This window comes from Rhamphochromis sp. 'chilingali' (assembly GCF_963969265.1).
Source record: "Rhamphochromis sp. 'chilingali' genome assembly, chromosome: 7".
Taxonomy (NCBI): Eukaryota; Metazoa; Chordata; class Actinopteri; order Cichliformes; family Cichlidae; genus Rhamphochromis; species Rhamphochromis sp. 'chilingali'.
This window is the reverse complement of record NC_137934.1, coordinates 25,844,579-25,858,654: the sequence shown is the minus strand read 5'-3', so window position 1 is coordinate 25,858,654 and position 14,076 is coordinate 25,844,579. Positions and strand designations below refer to the sequence as shown.

The following is a 14,076-nucleotide window of genomic DNA, read 5'->3' as shown; positions in this document are numbered from 1 at the left end:
GATATTGCTGTAGGCTGACTGTTGCAATGTACCCAAATGCTACATTCTGTTAATGTGAAAGAGGATCTCTAAACGTTTTAATAGCACGTTTTATATGTCTGGATCTGATACACTTAATTTCTCAGAAAACCATATTCCTTATTTTTTCATATAAAATTAGCTTATATATCATAGAGACTGTTAGTATGTGCGTCTTATCCAGATGTGTAAAATGTCAGTGTTCTGTCTTGCTGCTGATGCACAAGTCAAATCTAAACAATGTAGGCAAAATATTCAAGAAGCAGATTCATTGTTAAGGGTTTCGTTACCAGTATATCGTTAGTATCCAAAGCTACATGTCCTACTCTTTGTGTTTGAGTTTTAGTGGTTTAGTTACTGATTGCTGAGTCTGTACTGTGTGTCTCTATCATCCAGGATGAGTTCCATCCGTTCATTGAGGCTCTGCTACCCCAGGTTCGTGCCTTTGCCTACACGTGGTTTAACCTCCAGGCCAGGAAAAGGAAGTACTTCAAAAAACATGAGAAGAGGATGACTAAAGAAGAAGAGAGAGCTGTCAAAGATGAACTACTTGGGGAGAAGGCAGAGGTGGTATAAGTATATTGGATAACTGAAATAAGCACTACTTTTTTTTATTTTAAAAAGTTTTTTTTTTACTTTTTAAATTCTAATAATTTTAATTCCAAATCACACAACAGTTGCCTCAAGGTGCTTTATATTGTAAGGTAAAGACCCTGCAATAACACAAAGAAAACAGAAAACAAAAATCACAACAATCAGACCCCCTATGAGCAAGCACTTACTGGTGACAGTGGGGAGTTTGGGGAGTTTTTAGGACACCCTGATAATAATGAATTACAGTAGTCTGATTTTTATATTTAGCAATCAATGTTTTATATCATACCCATATTATATTGCATCTTCCCCAATTACACTAAGAATATGCTAGAACAAAGCTGACTTGTTCAGTTAGAGTTTCTGTTTCTTATTCTGTTCCTAGGTGAAACAGAAGTGGGCCAGTCGTCTTTTGGCTAAGCTAAGAAAGGATATTAGACCTGAATGCAGGGAAGACTTTGTCCTATCAATCACCGGGAAGAAAGCTGCATGTTGTGTCTTATCAAACCCTGACCAGAAAGGCAAAATGAGACGCATAGACTGTCTCCGACAAGCTGACAAGGTAAATTAAAAAGTTGGTTTGTATTTTCTTTTGGCTGGAGAGATAGAAATGCAGATAGTTTTTCTAACCCCAGACTAAAATTGCTGTCAAAGATGTGAAATATCAAGCAGTTTTTAATTAATTAAACTAACTCAGTCTAACTCAGACTAGCAGTGACATCAACTTTGCCGTCGAAGGTAAGTTTATTTACCTACTGTTTGTACTTGTAGCCGGCTTGTTTCTGCCTGAACTGCACAATCGCTGCTGTGAGTGGGTTTAACAGCTGATTTTCCTTGTCTTATGAATGCTATTTTCCATGACTTTTTCATTAAAAAGGTTTTTGTGACAATGCAAGGTTGTATCAGGTTTTTGTTTTTCATGATTTTACATCAAACATGAGGCTAGCAAGAAAAATATATGAACTAACAAAAGTGACCTTCAGCAGAACCAGACTTAGACAGGGAGGTTTGTTTTATGTGTCTCTGTAAAGCACTTTGAATCACCTTGCTGTTGAATTGTGCTATATAAATAAACTTGCCTTGCCTAATTAAAGGAGGTCAAACAACTCACAGCAGCTGAAAATTGGTGGTTAAATATTATAACCTTTCTACTTTTTAAAGATTTCTGATTTTTAGTTAAGAAACTGTCTTATAAATATACCATCACCATACTGTCCGTGCCCCTGAACCCTCTGTTCCACCTCTCCCCGTACGTCCTTAAATTTAGTTACAGCTTTTTCTGTTTATTTTTATATTGTAATGAATTGTATCGCCCGTGTGTACACATTTATCTTTGTGATAGAATAGAATAGAATAGCATAGAATTCAACTTTATTGTCATTGCACATGCACAGGTACAGGGTAACGAAATGCAGTTTGCATCCATCCAGAAGTGCTTTAGTGATATAGATATATTACAATATATATTAGCAATAATATAGATATGTGAGTATATTACAGAAATGGGTCTATTATGGTATGTTATAATGTACACGGTATGAAGTATGTTGTGAATATTCTATAACTATAAGTATGTACAGGCTGTAGTGAGTACAAGCTATGAACAGGATATAAATATGAAAAACTATACAGAATATGAAATAAATAACTTTACAGAAATCTGAGATATACAGCTATACAGAAATGGGAACTATGCAAGTTGTAAACAGTTGTAGGATTAAAAATTATCGAATGTACAGAATGATTATTTACACAGAGCTATACAGTAGTGCAGTTAAGATAAGTGAGATATAATTCCTACAGAGGCTATATAAAGTGCTAGTGGTTGTGAGTGGTGGTTCAGTCCATGTTATTATTGTGTGTTTGAGGGTACAGTTGTCCATTGTGATCATACAAAAGAGGGTTTTCAGGGAATACTGTTAAATGTACAGTTTTTATACCATATATCAGAACAAGATGTTTAGTGGGATTAAAGTGGTGGGTGGGTTCATTTCCATTTTCAAAGAAGCCAGTTGAGTCTAATAACAGATGAAGTCAGAGCAAGTCAATGTGTTAAAAAGTTAGATTGCCAGTTGTTGATCATCATTATTTTAATGGTTGGAAAAGCTAGTGAATTTTTTAGGCTCTGATCTTTAATTGTATTTGTGATCTTCCTGTTCAAACATTGCCTCAAAAAAAGGCCTGAAAGTGGGTTGATGGACCATTTTATATCTTGAAAAGTATTTGATATATGACGCTAAAATCAGAGACAGTCAAGCAAAATAGCGAATCAAAATCATAGCCTTTATGAAACTTGTAATACAATTTTAGTTAACCCTGAAGTTGGCTTAATAAAATTAGGAAATGCTAAATTTATAGCTAACTGTTTGCTTCATTGCCTGTGCCTGTATTGGTTCTCTCTGGGTATTATGGCTTCCTTACACAATCCAAAGACATGCTTGCAAGGTTAATTAGTGAATCTAAATTGGTTACAATTCTGAATCTGTTCGCCCTGTGATAAAATGGGGCTCTGTATGTACCCTGCCTGTCAGTCTCTGATAGTCCGTAACTCTGTGTCTTAAGCGGTCAAGGAAAAGGATGGATGCTTGGCCCATTCAGGGGACCAGTTTCACACTAAACATAGCAAAAGTGAGACTCATGTTTTTAGTCAGACATAAGTGGGGTTTTTTTGCTTTGTTTTTCCAAGGTGTGGAGATTAGACCTGGTGATGGTTATCCTTTTTAAAGGAATCCCACTGGAAAGCACAGATGGTGAACGGCTGGTGAAAGGAGGCCAGTGCTCCAATCCAGTCCTCTGTGTCCAGCCTCGACACATCTCTGTCTCTGTCAAGGAGCTCGACCTCTACCTTGCTTACTATGTGCAAGAGAGAGGTATGCACTACATACTACATACTTCAACATTGCTGTTCATGCTGACTTTCATGTATACATTTAAATATAGTAGACCTCTGGTAATATTAGATAAAATATGAGATTGCTACATGGTGACGATGCATCGTGCATCTTGTTGTAAAGAAGGAAAAAAAACTTCTTTCTTTCAAGATTCTCTGTTCTACATTTCTATTATATCAAAATTTGTTCTTATGATTTCAGGATATCCTGGAAAGTTTAACTTTCCTCACTTTAAAATGCCGTTCTGTATTCTCTATGTGTTAGTTTGGTATTAGTGTCAGAACAGTGTTCATCTGTTAGCCACAGATGTCGAATAATTTGTGTTAAATGCAAACACACGTTAATCATTGTCAGAACCTGTACTGGTGTGAAATTTAACATTAGTCCCCAAATGGGAAAAAAAACCCTTAAATTAACATTTAACATTAAATAGATATGTTCTGCAAGTCTTAAGAGACTTTTTTATGTTGTACTATAATTTAGGACAAATGCTGCACTTTCTAATGTTAAGAAAATAATTATGATAATTGAGTTAGAATAAATTAAAGATTTAATGTATGAATAACAATGCAAAATGGTGACTTTCATTAATAAACAGGTTATAAAAGGTGGATGGTGATCACATGCCTGTTTGCCTGGTGTATTTGAATAAAACTGTTGTGTTGCTAAATAGAAAATGAACATGAGTGATCTTATTTAACACATTGAACAAATCAAGAAAATCTGCCATGAAAATGGTTTTCAGTCACAAAATATGCAGTTAGTATGTTAAAATATGCCCTCTGCTGGTTTTGGATGAGCATGTCAGTTAAGAACAAACAAACAAACAACAAAAAACAATATGCAATACATATCCATTCTGTGTTTTTACTGCATCTTTAAACTTTTTTGAGGATGGAGCTAACAATATTTAAATATGCTTGTTCTTATATTTTCCTATAAGAAAGAATATATTGGCTGACCTACTTTGCTTGTTGAAATTGCTGAAATCTTGTTCTGTTCTCTGCCTCATCCACAAACACTGTCTCACTCTCGCTCTCTCCTTTCAGAGGCCGAGCAGAGCAGCAGTCCCAGTCGCACTGGTGTGGGTTCTGATCAGGAGGACAGTCGAACTGCCACCATGGGTAATGTAAAGTATATTTCTTTATTTTTCTTTAATCTGTTTACATATCTCTATATGTCTCTATCAGGTAATATGATCAGATAAAATAAATATCTTGTACATAAACAGTCTAATTTGCTAGAGCATGGGTTGACTTCTTAGACACAAAGTAACAACAAAGACTGCAGTATTCTGAGCTGTGCCTTGTATTTACAAGTTTTAAATGCTGTTATTAATATTTATTACAAGCGGAAACATGGACCTGTATAAATTAAGAAAACTACCCAATCTATCAGTTATATTTTTGCTTTGGACTGCAAAGACCAAATAAGCTATTTAGGCAATTAAACATCAAGATCCAAAGTGTAATTATATAAATACTACCTTAGTTTATCTATTTTCTTAGTGTGTAACTGCTGCTGTTTTATTTTTGCAGATGGTCCAGAGTTCCAGGAGAGTTTTGTAACATCAGGAGTTTTTAGTGTTACTGAGCTTGTTCAGGTCTCGAGAAGTAAGCCTGCTTTACCATTATGTTTACCTTTACACAGCTACGCTACCTTTGGCAGTGTTCTTACAGAGGCTAGTATTGTCATTGTAACACCAACCCTTCTTTAGCTCTGTCTTGACAGATTTGGTTTAAATATTTGAATTTGAAAAATGTTGAAGGGCATATTATTCTTGGACTAGTTTGAGAATATAAGAACAAAATGCAAGTGCAATTTCAAGTTGTTTTTATGATGTCAATTGAGGCAGCAGTGCAGTTTATTAATCAGAAGGTTGGTGGTTTGAACCCTGACTGCTCCAGTCTGTATACCAAATGTCCTTGGGCAAGGTACTGAACCCCAGGTTGCTTTCTGATGCATTCCTCAGAGTGTGAATGTTCAATAGGAAGCACTTATATGTAGAAGGGTGAGTGAGATATGCTGTATGAAGTGCTTTGAGTGCTCAAGTAAAGTAGAAAAGCACAGCATTTCTAATTTGTTGGCCTTATTTTTTGGTAAGATATGGTAACAACAGGATATCCATATCCGATTTTCACCCTCATTTAGCTGTTTATAGCGCGTTTGTCTCCTGGGGGTGGAGAACATGTCATGGTGGAGTACATCAATCCTATCAGGATAGTTTGATCTCAGGATAAAAGTGGACCCACAGAACAACTCAAGTCATTTCCTCTAAATTGAATTTCTAAACATATGGAATCAAACCACACTGTCTCTTTTATTAACCATGTAAAATATTCAAACAGAAAACATTTACAGCCTTTTGTTTTGTTTTGTTTTTATTCGTGACCTTTAAAAGTAAACTGATCTGGTATGACTGGTGATCTGAACTAAGTGGGGGAGGCCATAGCAAAATCTTAAGTGTTGACTGTGAAAGTCAGTGAATTACATGTACATGATTAACAAAGCTTTCCTTGCTGCTTTGTGAGTAGATATAATGAAATCTAGATAGGAAATTAAAGACTAGTCAATTAGCACAGTATTGGGCTTTGCCACACACTTTGTGTACCTGATATTCTGTTTTAAGTGCGTAACTCATAATCTGTCTTTTTCCCATGTAGCTCCCGTTGTAACAGGAGTAGGGCCTGGTTTCTCTGTGGGGGAGCTCCAGGGTCATCTGGCCTATGATCTCAACCAGTCTGTTAACCAGCCAGTCAGTCTCAGACGATCACTGGCCAGCACCTCATCCAGCGGGTATTTTTACACACACACACACACACACACACACGCACGCACGCACGCACGCACGCACGCACGCACGCACGCACACGCACACACACACACACACACACACACACACACACACACACACTAGTTTTCATGTCTTACTGAGCACATCTAATTGACATAATGCTTTCCCTAGCCGCTTGCCCTAACCATGAAAAATGAATGCCTAAACATAATTGTAACACTGATACTTAAACCACATTTTGAGCCTCAAAAATGTCTTCAAACCTGCGGGTTTGCATTTTGTCCCCATAAGGGACTGTACAATTTTCTGTCCTCACAAAGATGCCTAAACATGCACACACAAACAGGGTTGTAAATGGAGACTTCAATTTCTGGTGAATGTTCAAGCACATAAAAGGCAAAATGCAAGTGCACATTAAAATATAGGAGAACGAAAACAAATACATAGAAAGATAATAAAGGGACAACCAGGAGGCATGTACTCTGAGAGCATAAGATGGGTCTATGCCTAAAGCTGCTCAGTCAGATTTTTTGACATATAAAGGATGATGCCTATATACTGCACATATACTGTACTGTACTGTACATTTATGTATGCCTGCAGGTAAGGCTGGGCACTGAAAGCCGACTGAAAATTTTCAGAAATATTATCAAAAAGATTGGACCGACTTGCTGAAATATAAGTCTTTTCAACTTTAAAAACTTTTGAATAGAAGGTGGCTGATAAATATTTAGAGCAATTGCACTTCTGCAAGGTAGAGGTTTACACTTACACTGTAAAAGTGTAAGTGATGACAAGTGATGTGTGAGAGTTGTAGGTTTTTGAGGTTTACCTTTTTAATTCTTTGGAAAAAAGATGGAAGTAGGGAATCCATTTGTCCAATAATCCTGTCTATTTTAAAACGGATTCACTGGGAAGGATGAGCAGCCAAGAAATGGTACAGAGACTCATCCCCTGACTGCAGTTACTGTAGGCTCTGATGTCTGTTTGCAGTAAGATTCATGTAAACAGTGCTGTGAGGTATGGCAGGATACCCCTGAGAAAAATACCTCAGTGATCATCTTGTTTAGCCCACTGCTGCTTTAGTTTCCCTGTCCTTGTTTAACCTTTCTAACACTTCAGCCTTTGTTTTATTGGAGAGCACAGTTTTCTGAATTGCTCATTTAAATCACATTTAATAGGATAAAGTAGCTTTAAGAATTTATTCAAGCAAAAGTCTCTTTCTTTAAGGCCGTGTTTTGCTCTTTGCTCTCTTACTATTTTCTTACTTTTTTCACTGTAGGTACAGAAACACCTTTAGTCATTGACCCCAATACAAAAATAAACTTTCTATAGTACATTTGTGCCAAAAATAAGATAAAGCTCAGACAAGCCTGTATCTGTGCTGAAGGGTTAATGTTAGGCAGTAATAAATGAGCAACTACCACAGGAAAGACTGGCAGAATTTCTTCTTTGTCACAGTGAAGAATTAGTCAGCTTTTCATTCAGTCGGCCTGGTAAACACACGTCTGTGGCAAACTTTTGATTTCCCCGGCCATATCACACACACATATCTGCACAATTTGCAAGTTTGCTCACTTACAAAGAAGGATTGGAAGAAAATGCTGCAGTCAGATGAAACCAGATTTGACCTCTTTGACATCAGCTCCGCCCGCCATGTTTGGAGGCAGAAAAAGGTTGAATGTGACTCAAAGAACATCATCCGCACAATCAAACACAGAGTTGGAAACATCATAGTTTGGCCTGTTTTTCTGCTAAAGATGATTTCACAATAAAATCTTGGATGAGAACCTCCTTCTCTCAGCCAGGATGTTGATGAGATGAAGCACATTAAGGTGGTGAAAGCTAAAGCTTCCAGTTTCTAAGCAACAGCCAAGAAACCTAAAGGATTTAGAGAGAGTGTGTGAAGAGGAGTAGGCCGAAATCCCTCCTGAGATGTGTGTAAACCTGGTAACCAAATACAAGAAACTTCTTCCTGCATGTAGCAGTAAGAAGTAGCTCAGGAGGTATCTCCTGATAAGACAGTTGGTGCTTCGATCCCTGACTCACCCCAGTGGGCATGCCAAATGTCCTTGGACAAAGTTGCTCTTGCATCCATCGGAGCATGAATGTGTGTGAACGTTAGTTAGTAAGCACTTAAAAGCATAGAAGAAAGTGCTTGTACGATTGGGTGAATGTAGCATTTTGTATAAAGCGCTCTGAGTGCTCTGGAAGAGTAGACACGTGCTATATAAGAATCAGACAATTTACCATTCTTGCTGGTTTACTCATCCACTAAGTACTAAGTCATGTTGTTCTTGAGAATCAAATACTTTTTTCACAATGACGTGAAAATCCGTTCAGAACTTTTATTTAATGTGTTTTCCTGTTTGACGTTCTGTCGCTCTCCATCAGAACAAAACTGTCATAAAAACGAGAAACCGTTCATTTCTTTCTAAGTGGGCAGACTTGCAAATTCAGCAGGAGATGAAAGAATGTGTCCAGTTGAATGTTTTTATTCACTAGGCATCTTAAGTTTGCAACAAGTATTCATTGGAAAATCAATTGCACTTAGGAGGAACATTAAGTGTGCAGTGTGTTATTGTGCGGACTAAAATCAGTATATGGTTGGAAAAGTAAGAAACACCACTTATTCTTTACAGAATTTATCTGACATGATAACAGTACACAATAGTTTACAGAAATGTTTTTTTGATTCTTGCCCTTTTTTGGCTTTATTTAATAATATTAATAATATTTAATAGTGACAGTTGAGACTGACAGGAAAGCAGAGAGAGAGGGGGGGGGGGGGGGGGGGAAGACATGCAGCAAAGGCCAGAAAGGCCCAGAAATGGTTAAATGAAAATGGGCTGCCAGGGTTGGATTGTAAATGATTTGGGTCTCTGAATGAAACGGGAAACAGTAATGCTGCTAAAAAGCAAGTTGACTTCAGCCCACACACAGGTCCTTATGGCCTCACAGTAATCTTACCTTATGCATTTTAACACTGGACTATGCTTGATCTCCTCACATGGTGCTCAGTGAAACCAGGATCCTAAATGTGTGAGCATCTCTCTATGTGTCTTCAGGAGTAAACGTCATAAGTCTGGCTCTATAGAGGAAGAGGCTGATAGTCCAGGTGGGGAGTATTACCATTCACCTTCCTCACCAGCCAGCAGCTCCAGGAACTGGACTGATGACATGGAAGGAGGTAAGACTACCATATCGACTTTCCTATTTACAGTCATGCTGCTGAACAGATTAGGGCCAGGTTTACTAATACATTGCACCATCACAAACGGGTTTTTGGCATTTAAAAAAATATTGTTGGTAATTATGAAGAGAGCACAGTGACATAATTGAATGCAAGAGGCGGGATTTTTATGCGACTGACTATGTTGTATATCTATTTCTGTGAGGAGAATATTTAAATCAAGTATGTAAACTAATGTACTAACATTTGTGTTAGTACATTTGTGCAATTTACTGCTAATTCATCAAAACTAACAACTAAATCTATTAACTAAAACTAACCTATTTGGGTATTGTGCTCAGATGCTAATTTGCCCTGTTTATTAAATCTGGCCCTAAAGCTTGTGATGCACTTATTTGGATTATTATATTTAAGATTAGCATGTAGGAAAATCCTGTTATTCACCAAAACGATACTAGCTAGTCAGTAGTATAATTAAATAATAATGAATTCATATATTTTATCAGTATTTTTATCAAGAGGCAGGGTCATGAACAGATTCTGGACAGTTGTTATGCATAAGAATAGGATTTGCTTAGGCAGCCTGTATCAGCTGCTGGCTCAGCAGATACCTTCTATACATTGCAATGAAGGGCGCGCTGCATCACTGACTACAAGAAGGACAACACAGTCAGTGTTCAGCCCACTGCATCTCTTGCAGACGAGCTTAACAACTTCTATGCTCGTTTTGACGCAGACAACAGATCTGTTGTCTGCATCAGAATCCTCTACCCTCAGGAGGACAGTGAGGCTGCAACTTTAACTCTGAAAACAGAAGCTGTGAGATGGACCTTTAAAAAGGTCAATCCTTACAAAGCTCCGGGACCGGACGGCATCCCAGGCCGGCTACTCAGAGTGTGTGCAGACGAGCTGGCAGAGGTGTTCACCAACATCTTCAACCTCTCCCTGAGGCAGTCAGTGGTCCCCACGTCCCTCAAAGCATCCACCATCATTCCCGTTCCCAAAAAATCAGTGGTCTCCTGTCTGAATGACTACCGTCCTGTTGCACTGACATCCGTCATCATGAAGTGCCTGGAGCGGCTGGTCAAAAGTCACATCTGCTCCTTCCTCCCTGACACACTGGACCCTCTTCAGTTTGCCTATCAGACAAACAGAGCCACAGAGGATGCCATCGCCCTGGCAACGCACACCACCCTCACTCACCTGGAGAAAGGGAATACATATGCAAGGATGCTCTTCATCGACTACAGCTCGGCATTTAACACCATCATCCCCTCAAAACTTGCCACGAAGCTCGTCGACCTTGGGCTGGGAACACCGATCTGCAGATGGATTCTAAGCTTCCTCACAAACAGGCCCCAGGTGGTGAAAGTTGGTAAGCACACCTCCTCATCACTCATCCTAAACACAGGTACGCCACAGGGTTGTGTGCTTAGCCCCCTCCTATATTTCCTGTTCACACACGACTGTGTTGCTAAACACGACTCCAACATCATCATCAAGTTTGCGGATGACACAACCATCATCGGCCTCATCACAGACAATGATGAGACGGCCTATAGAGAGGAGGTGATGGCACTGTACGAGTGGTGTCTGGAAAATAACCTGACTCTCAACATCAGCAAAACTAGAGAGATGATAGTGGACTACCGGAAACAACCAGTCAGAGAACACCAGCCCAGCCACATCAACGGTGTCAAGGTCGAAAGGGTCAGAAGCTTCAAGTTCCTTGGAGTCAACATCACAGAGGACTTCTCCTGGACCCTTCACACAGACACTGCTATCAGGAAAGCTCGCCAGCGGCTTTATTTCCTGAGGAGGCTGAGGAAGTTTGGCATGAACGCCAACATCACCTCAAATTTTTACAGGTGTGCAATTGAGAGCTTGCTGACGAGCTGCATCACAGTTTGGTACGGAAGCTGCTCTGCCAGCAGCCGTAAATCACTACAGAGGGTTGTGAAGGCAGCAGAGCACATCACTGGCACGAGGCTTCCTGCCATTCAGGACATTTATCTCCAGCGATGCCTCCGTAAAGCACACAGCATCATCAAGGACCACAGCCACCCAGCACATCAGCTGTTCTCCTTGTTACCATCTGGCAGACGTTACAGGAGTCTGTCTGCTCGGACTACAAGACTTAAAAACAGTTTTTACCACCAAGCCATACGACACCTCAACCACAACACTCAAACACATACAACACAGTGCACAGGACGCACTCAGAAGCTACTTGCAGCTTCACAAGTACTCTGTTTAATCTGCACTGGTCACTCCACTTTATTGTTATTGCTATTTATATTTAAAAAGTACAATACTGTAATTTTCTGCTGCTCATTCCTGTACAATATCCCATCTGCCCTCCCGTCATATTTCTTTTCAAGATTTTCTTATTTAATCACTAGTGTACATATATTTATATTTATAGATACATATATATTCAGTCATCTTTTCTCTTTTACCACGTCTCTCTAATATTTTGCTCCTTACTATTTTTCTATTTTTTTAATTACTTTATTTTATTTTATTTATTTTATTATATTTTATTATATATTCTTCTACTGTATCATGCTGCTGAGTGACTGCTGCTCGTCAAACACATTTCATTGCAATGTTGACCCTGTGCTAACTTGCATATGACGAATAAAACTGAAACTGAAAACTGTGCATTTTAATCTGCTTTAGCTTTTGCATCCCACCACATTTATGCTATGTGACTCAGTCAGTCCATATTCTGTGACCGTTGTCTACTCTGGGGGGCTCTGGGAGGGGCTCTTACTGTTATTCTCATTTCCAGCTTCCCACGTATGCACATGGAAGGGCACCAATGCCTGCACTCTTTGCCTTATACTTTCCAAATACCAAAGAAGAACGGCAGACCACATCTGACATTTAAGAATGACAGGTTCCTCACGCCACTCTAACAAAGTTCTAATCACCGGCGCCTAACCTGGAAATTCTGATTCTAATTTGATGGAGCTGAGTATCACTTACATACAATGTCTTACTTTTTTGGTTAGGTGCCACAAAACGTTTTAAAATGCAACATCAGCACAAAGGGAAACAGTTGGAAAACCTTTCCATTATAAGCCATACAAATACCTGTGGTCTAGTACACAACTGGTTTCTGCTGAGTCAGGATCGTGTGCTTCATGATTATATATTATATTATTTTAAGACCAATTTCTAGAGAAACTAACATAAGTACAAATGACAGAAAATTTTGGGTGCTTTTGTGTGTGTGCGTGCGTGTCTGTGTGTGTGTCTGTGTGTTGTGGGATTCATTTAGGGCTGTCTCCCCCGGTGAAGAAGGCAGAACTGGACAGTCCTTCTCCCCAGGAAGACTCACCAAGAATGGGTTCCTTTACTCAGCACCACCGGCCTGTTATAGCTGTTCACAGTGGTCAGTAGCACACACACACACACACACACACACACACACACACACACACACACACACACACACACACACACACACACACACACACACATATATGTGTGTGTGTGTGTTAATGTTAATGTTATATGTTAATTTGTTATTTACTTAAAGGATGCACAGAACAACATGTCATTTTTTTTCTCAGGTCTGTCCCGGAGTCCACATCCCTCCTCATCTCTTCATTTCCCATCTTCCTCCTACTTCCCCCATGGAGCGATCCGTTATCCTCCTCATCTTGCCCAAGACCCTCTAAAGGATCTGGTTTCATTAGCCTGTGACCCTGCCAATCAAACCCCTAGCTCAGTGAGTACATCTAGTCAACACAAGCCAACACACTATTCCCTTTCTCCATTGCACCTCAAGCTAGTATTACATGTATGCTGCAAAAATAAGTACAAATGTTTTTGAAGACAGATATTTCTTGTGCAACCAATTCAATCACCATATTAGCAGTTCCTCCAGACCTGCAGCACTTTGTAACTATAGACAGGGCTGCACATAAGTGGTCCGCAGATGCACATGTGCTGTCAAAATAAAAGACGTGCGCCAGATAAGAAGTTGCAACGCGCGTTTGCGTACATAAGATTTTCTGGAGGAGGACAGACGTTTGTTTAGAACTCTTAAAGATGTCGAAGAAGCAAGCTCCTTTAAGCAATTACTTTGGTGTTCCTCCACCTCCAAAGAAATGTCAGAAGGAGTCCGAACCGCAAAAGAAGCGTGTATTCTCGGAAAAGTGGTTGCAGGAGGTGAGCTGGCATTTGTTTGAAGCCAGAAAATCTTATGTACACAAATGCGCATTGCAACTTCTCATCTGGTGTGCATCTTTTATTTTGACAGCGCATGCGCACCTGCGGACCACTTATGCGCACCCCTGTCTATAGATGGAGAGTGACAATATCTCCACATGTATAAACATAAAAGTAAAAAAAGACACAAAGAGAAGAACTTTGATGCAGCAAGTACTTTTTTTTACATAAAAAAAAACCCTGAATGTGGAGCGGTGAAGGTAGAAGCAAGTCAGGATATGTGTGCGTGAATTAGAGGGAGACAGGAGGAAAGGTGAACATGCAAGGTGTAGAAATATAGAAGGTTAGAAATGAGGACATCAGAAGGACAGCCAGAGAGGCTGAGATAGTTTGGACATGTGCAG

The 14,076-nt window shown here is 39.3% G+C and overlaps 1 protein-coding gene across 4 annotated transcripts in view; it reads left to right on the top strand.

Annotated features, from left to right (window-relative positions):
• The window catches only part of nfic (nuclear factor I/C), a 38,821-nt gene that overhangs the window by 12,919 nt on the left and 11,826 nt on the right, over positions 1-14,076 (top strand). For 3 of the 4 annotated variants that reach the window (XM_080887351.1, XM_080887350.1, XM_080887352.1), the window contains exons 2-10: positions 415-585; positions 998-1,174; positions 3,299-3,482; positions 4,553-4,627; positions 5,042-5,116; positions 6,167-6,299; positions 9,366-9,487; positions 12,777-12,890; positions 13,072-13,229. In XM_080887351.1, the coding sequence (XP_080743477.1) occupies positions 415-585; positions 998-1,174; positions 3,299-3,482; positions 4,553-4,627; positions 5,042-5,116; positions 6,167-6,299; positions 9,366-9,487; positions 12,777-12,890; positions 13,072-13,229 (1,209 nt within the window). Of the gene's footprint in view, positions 1-414; positions 586-997; positions 1,175-3,298; positions 3,483-4,552; positions 4,633-5,041; positions 5,117-6,166; positions 6,300-9,365; positions 9,488-12,776; positions 12,891-13,071; positions 13,230-14,076 lie in introns of those variants that run through there. The other variant, XM_080887353.1, reaches the window with a different exon arrangement.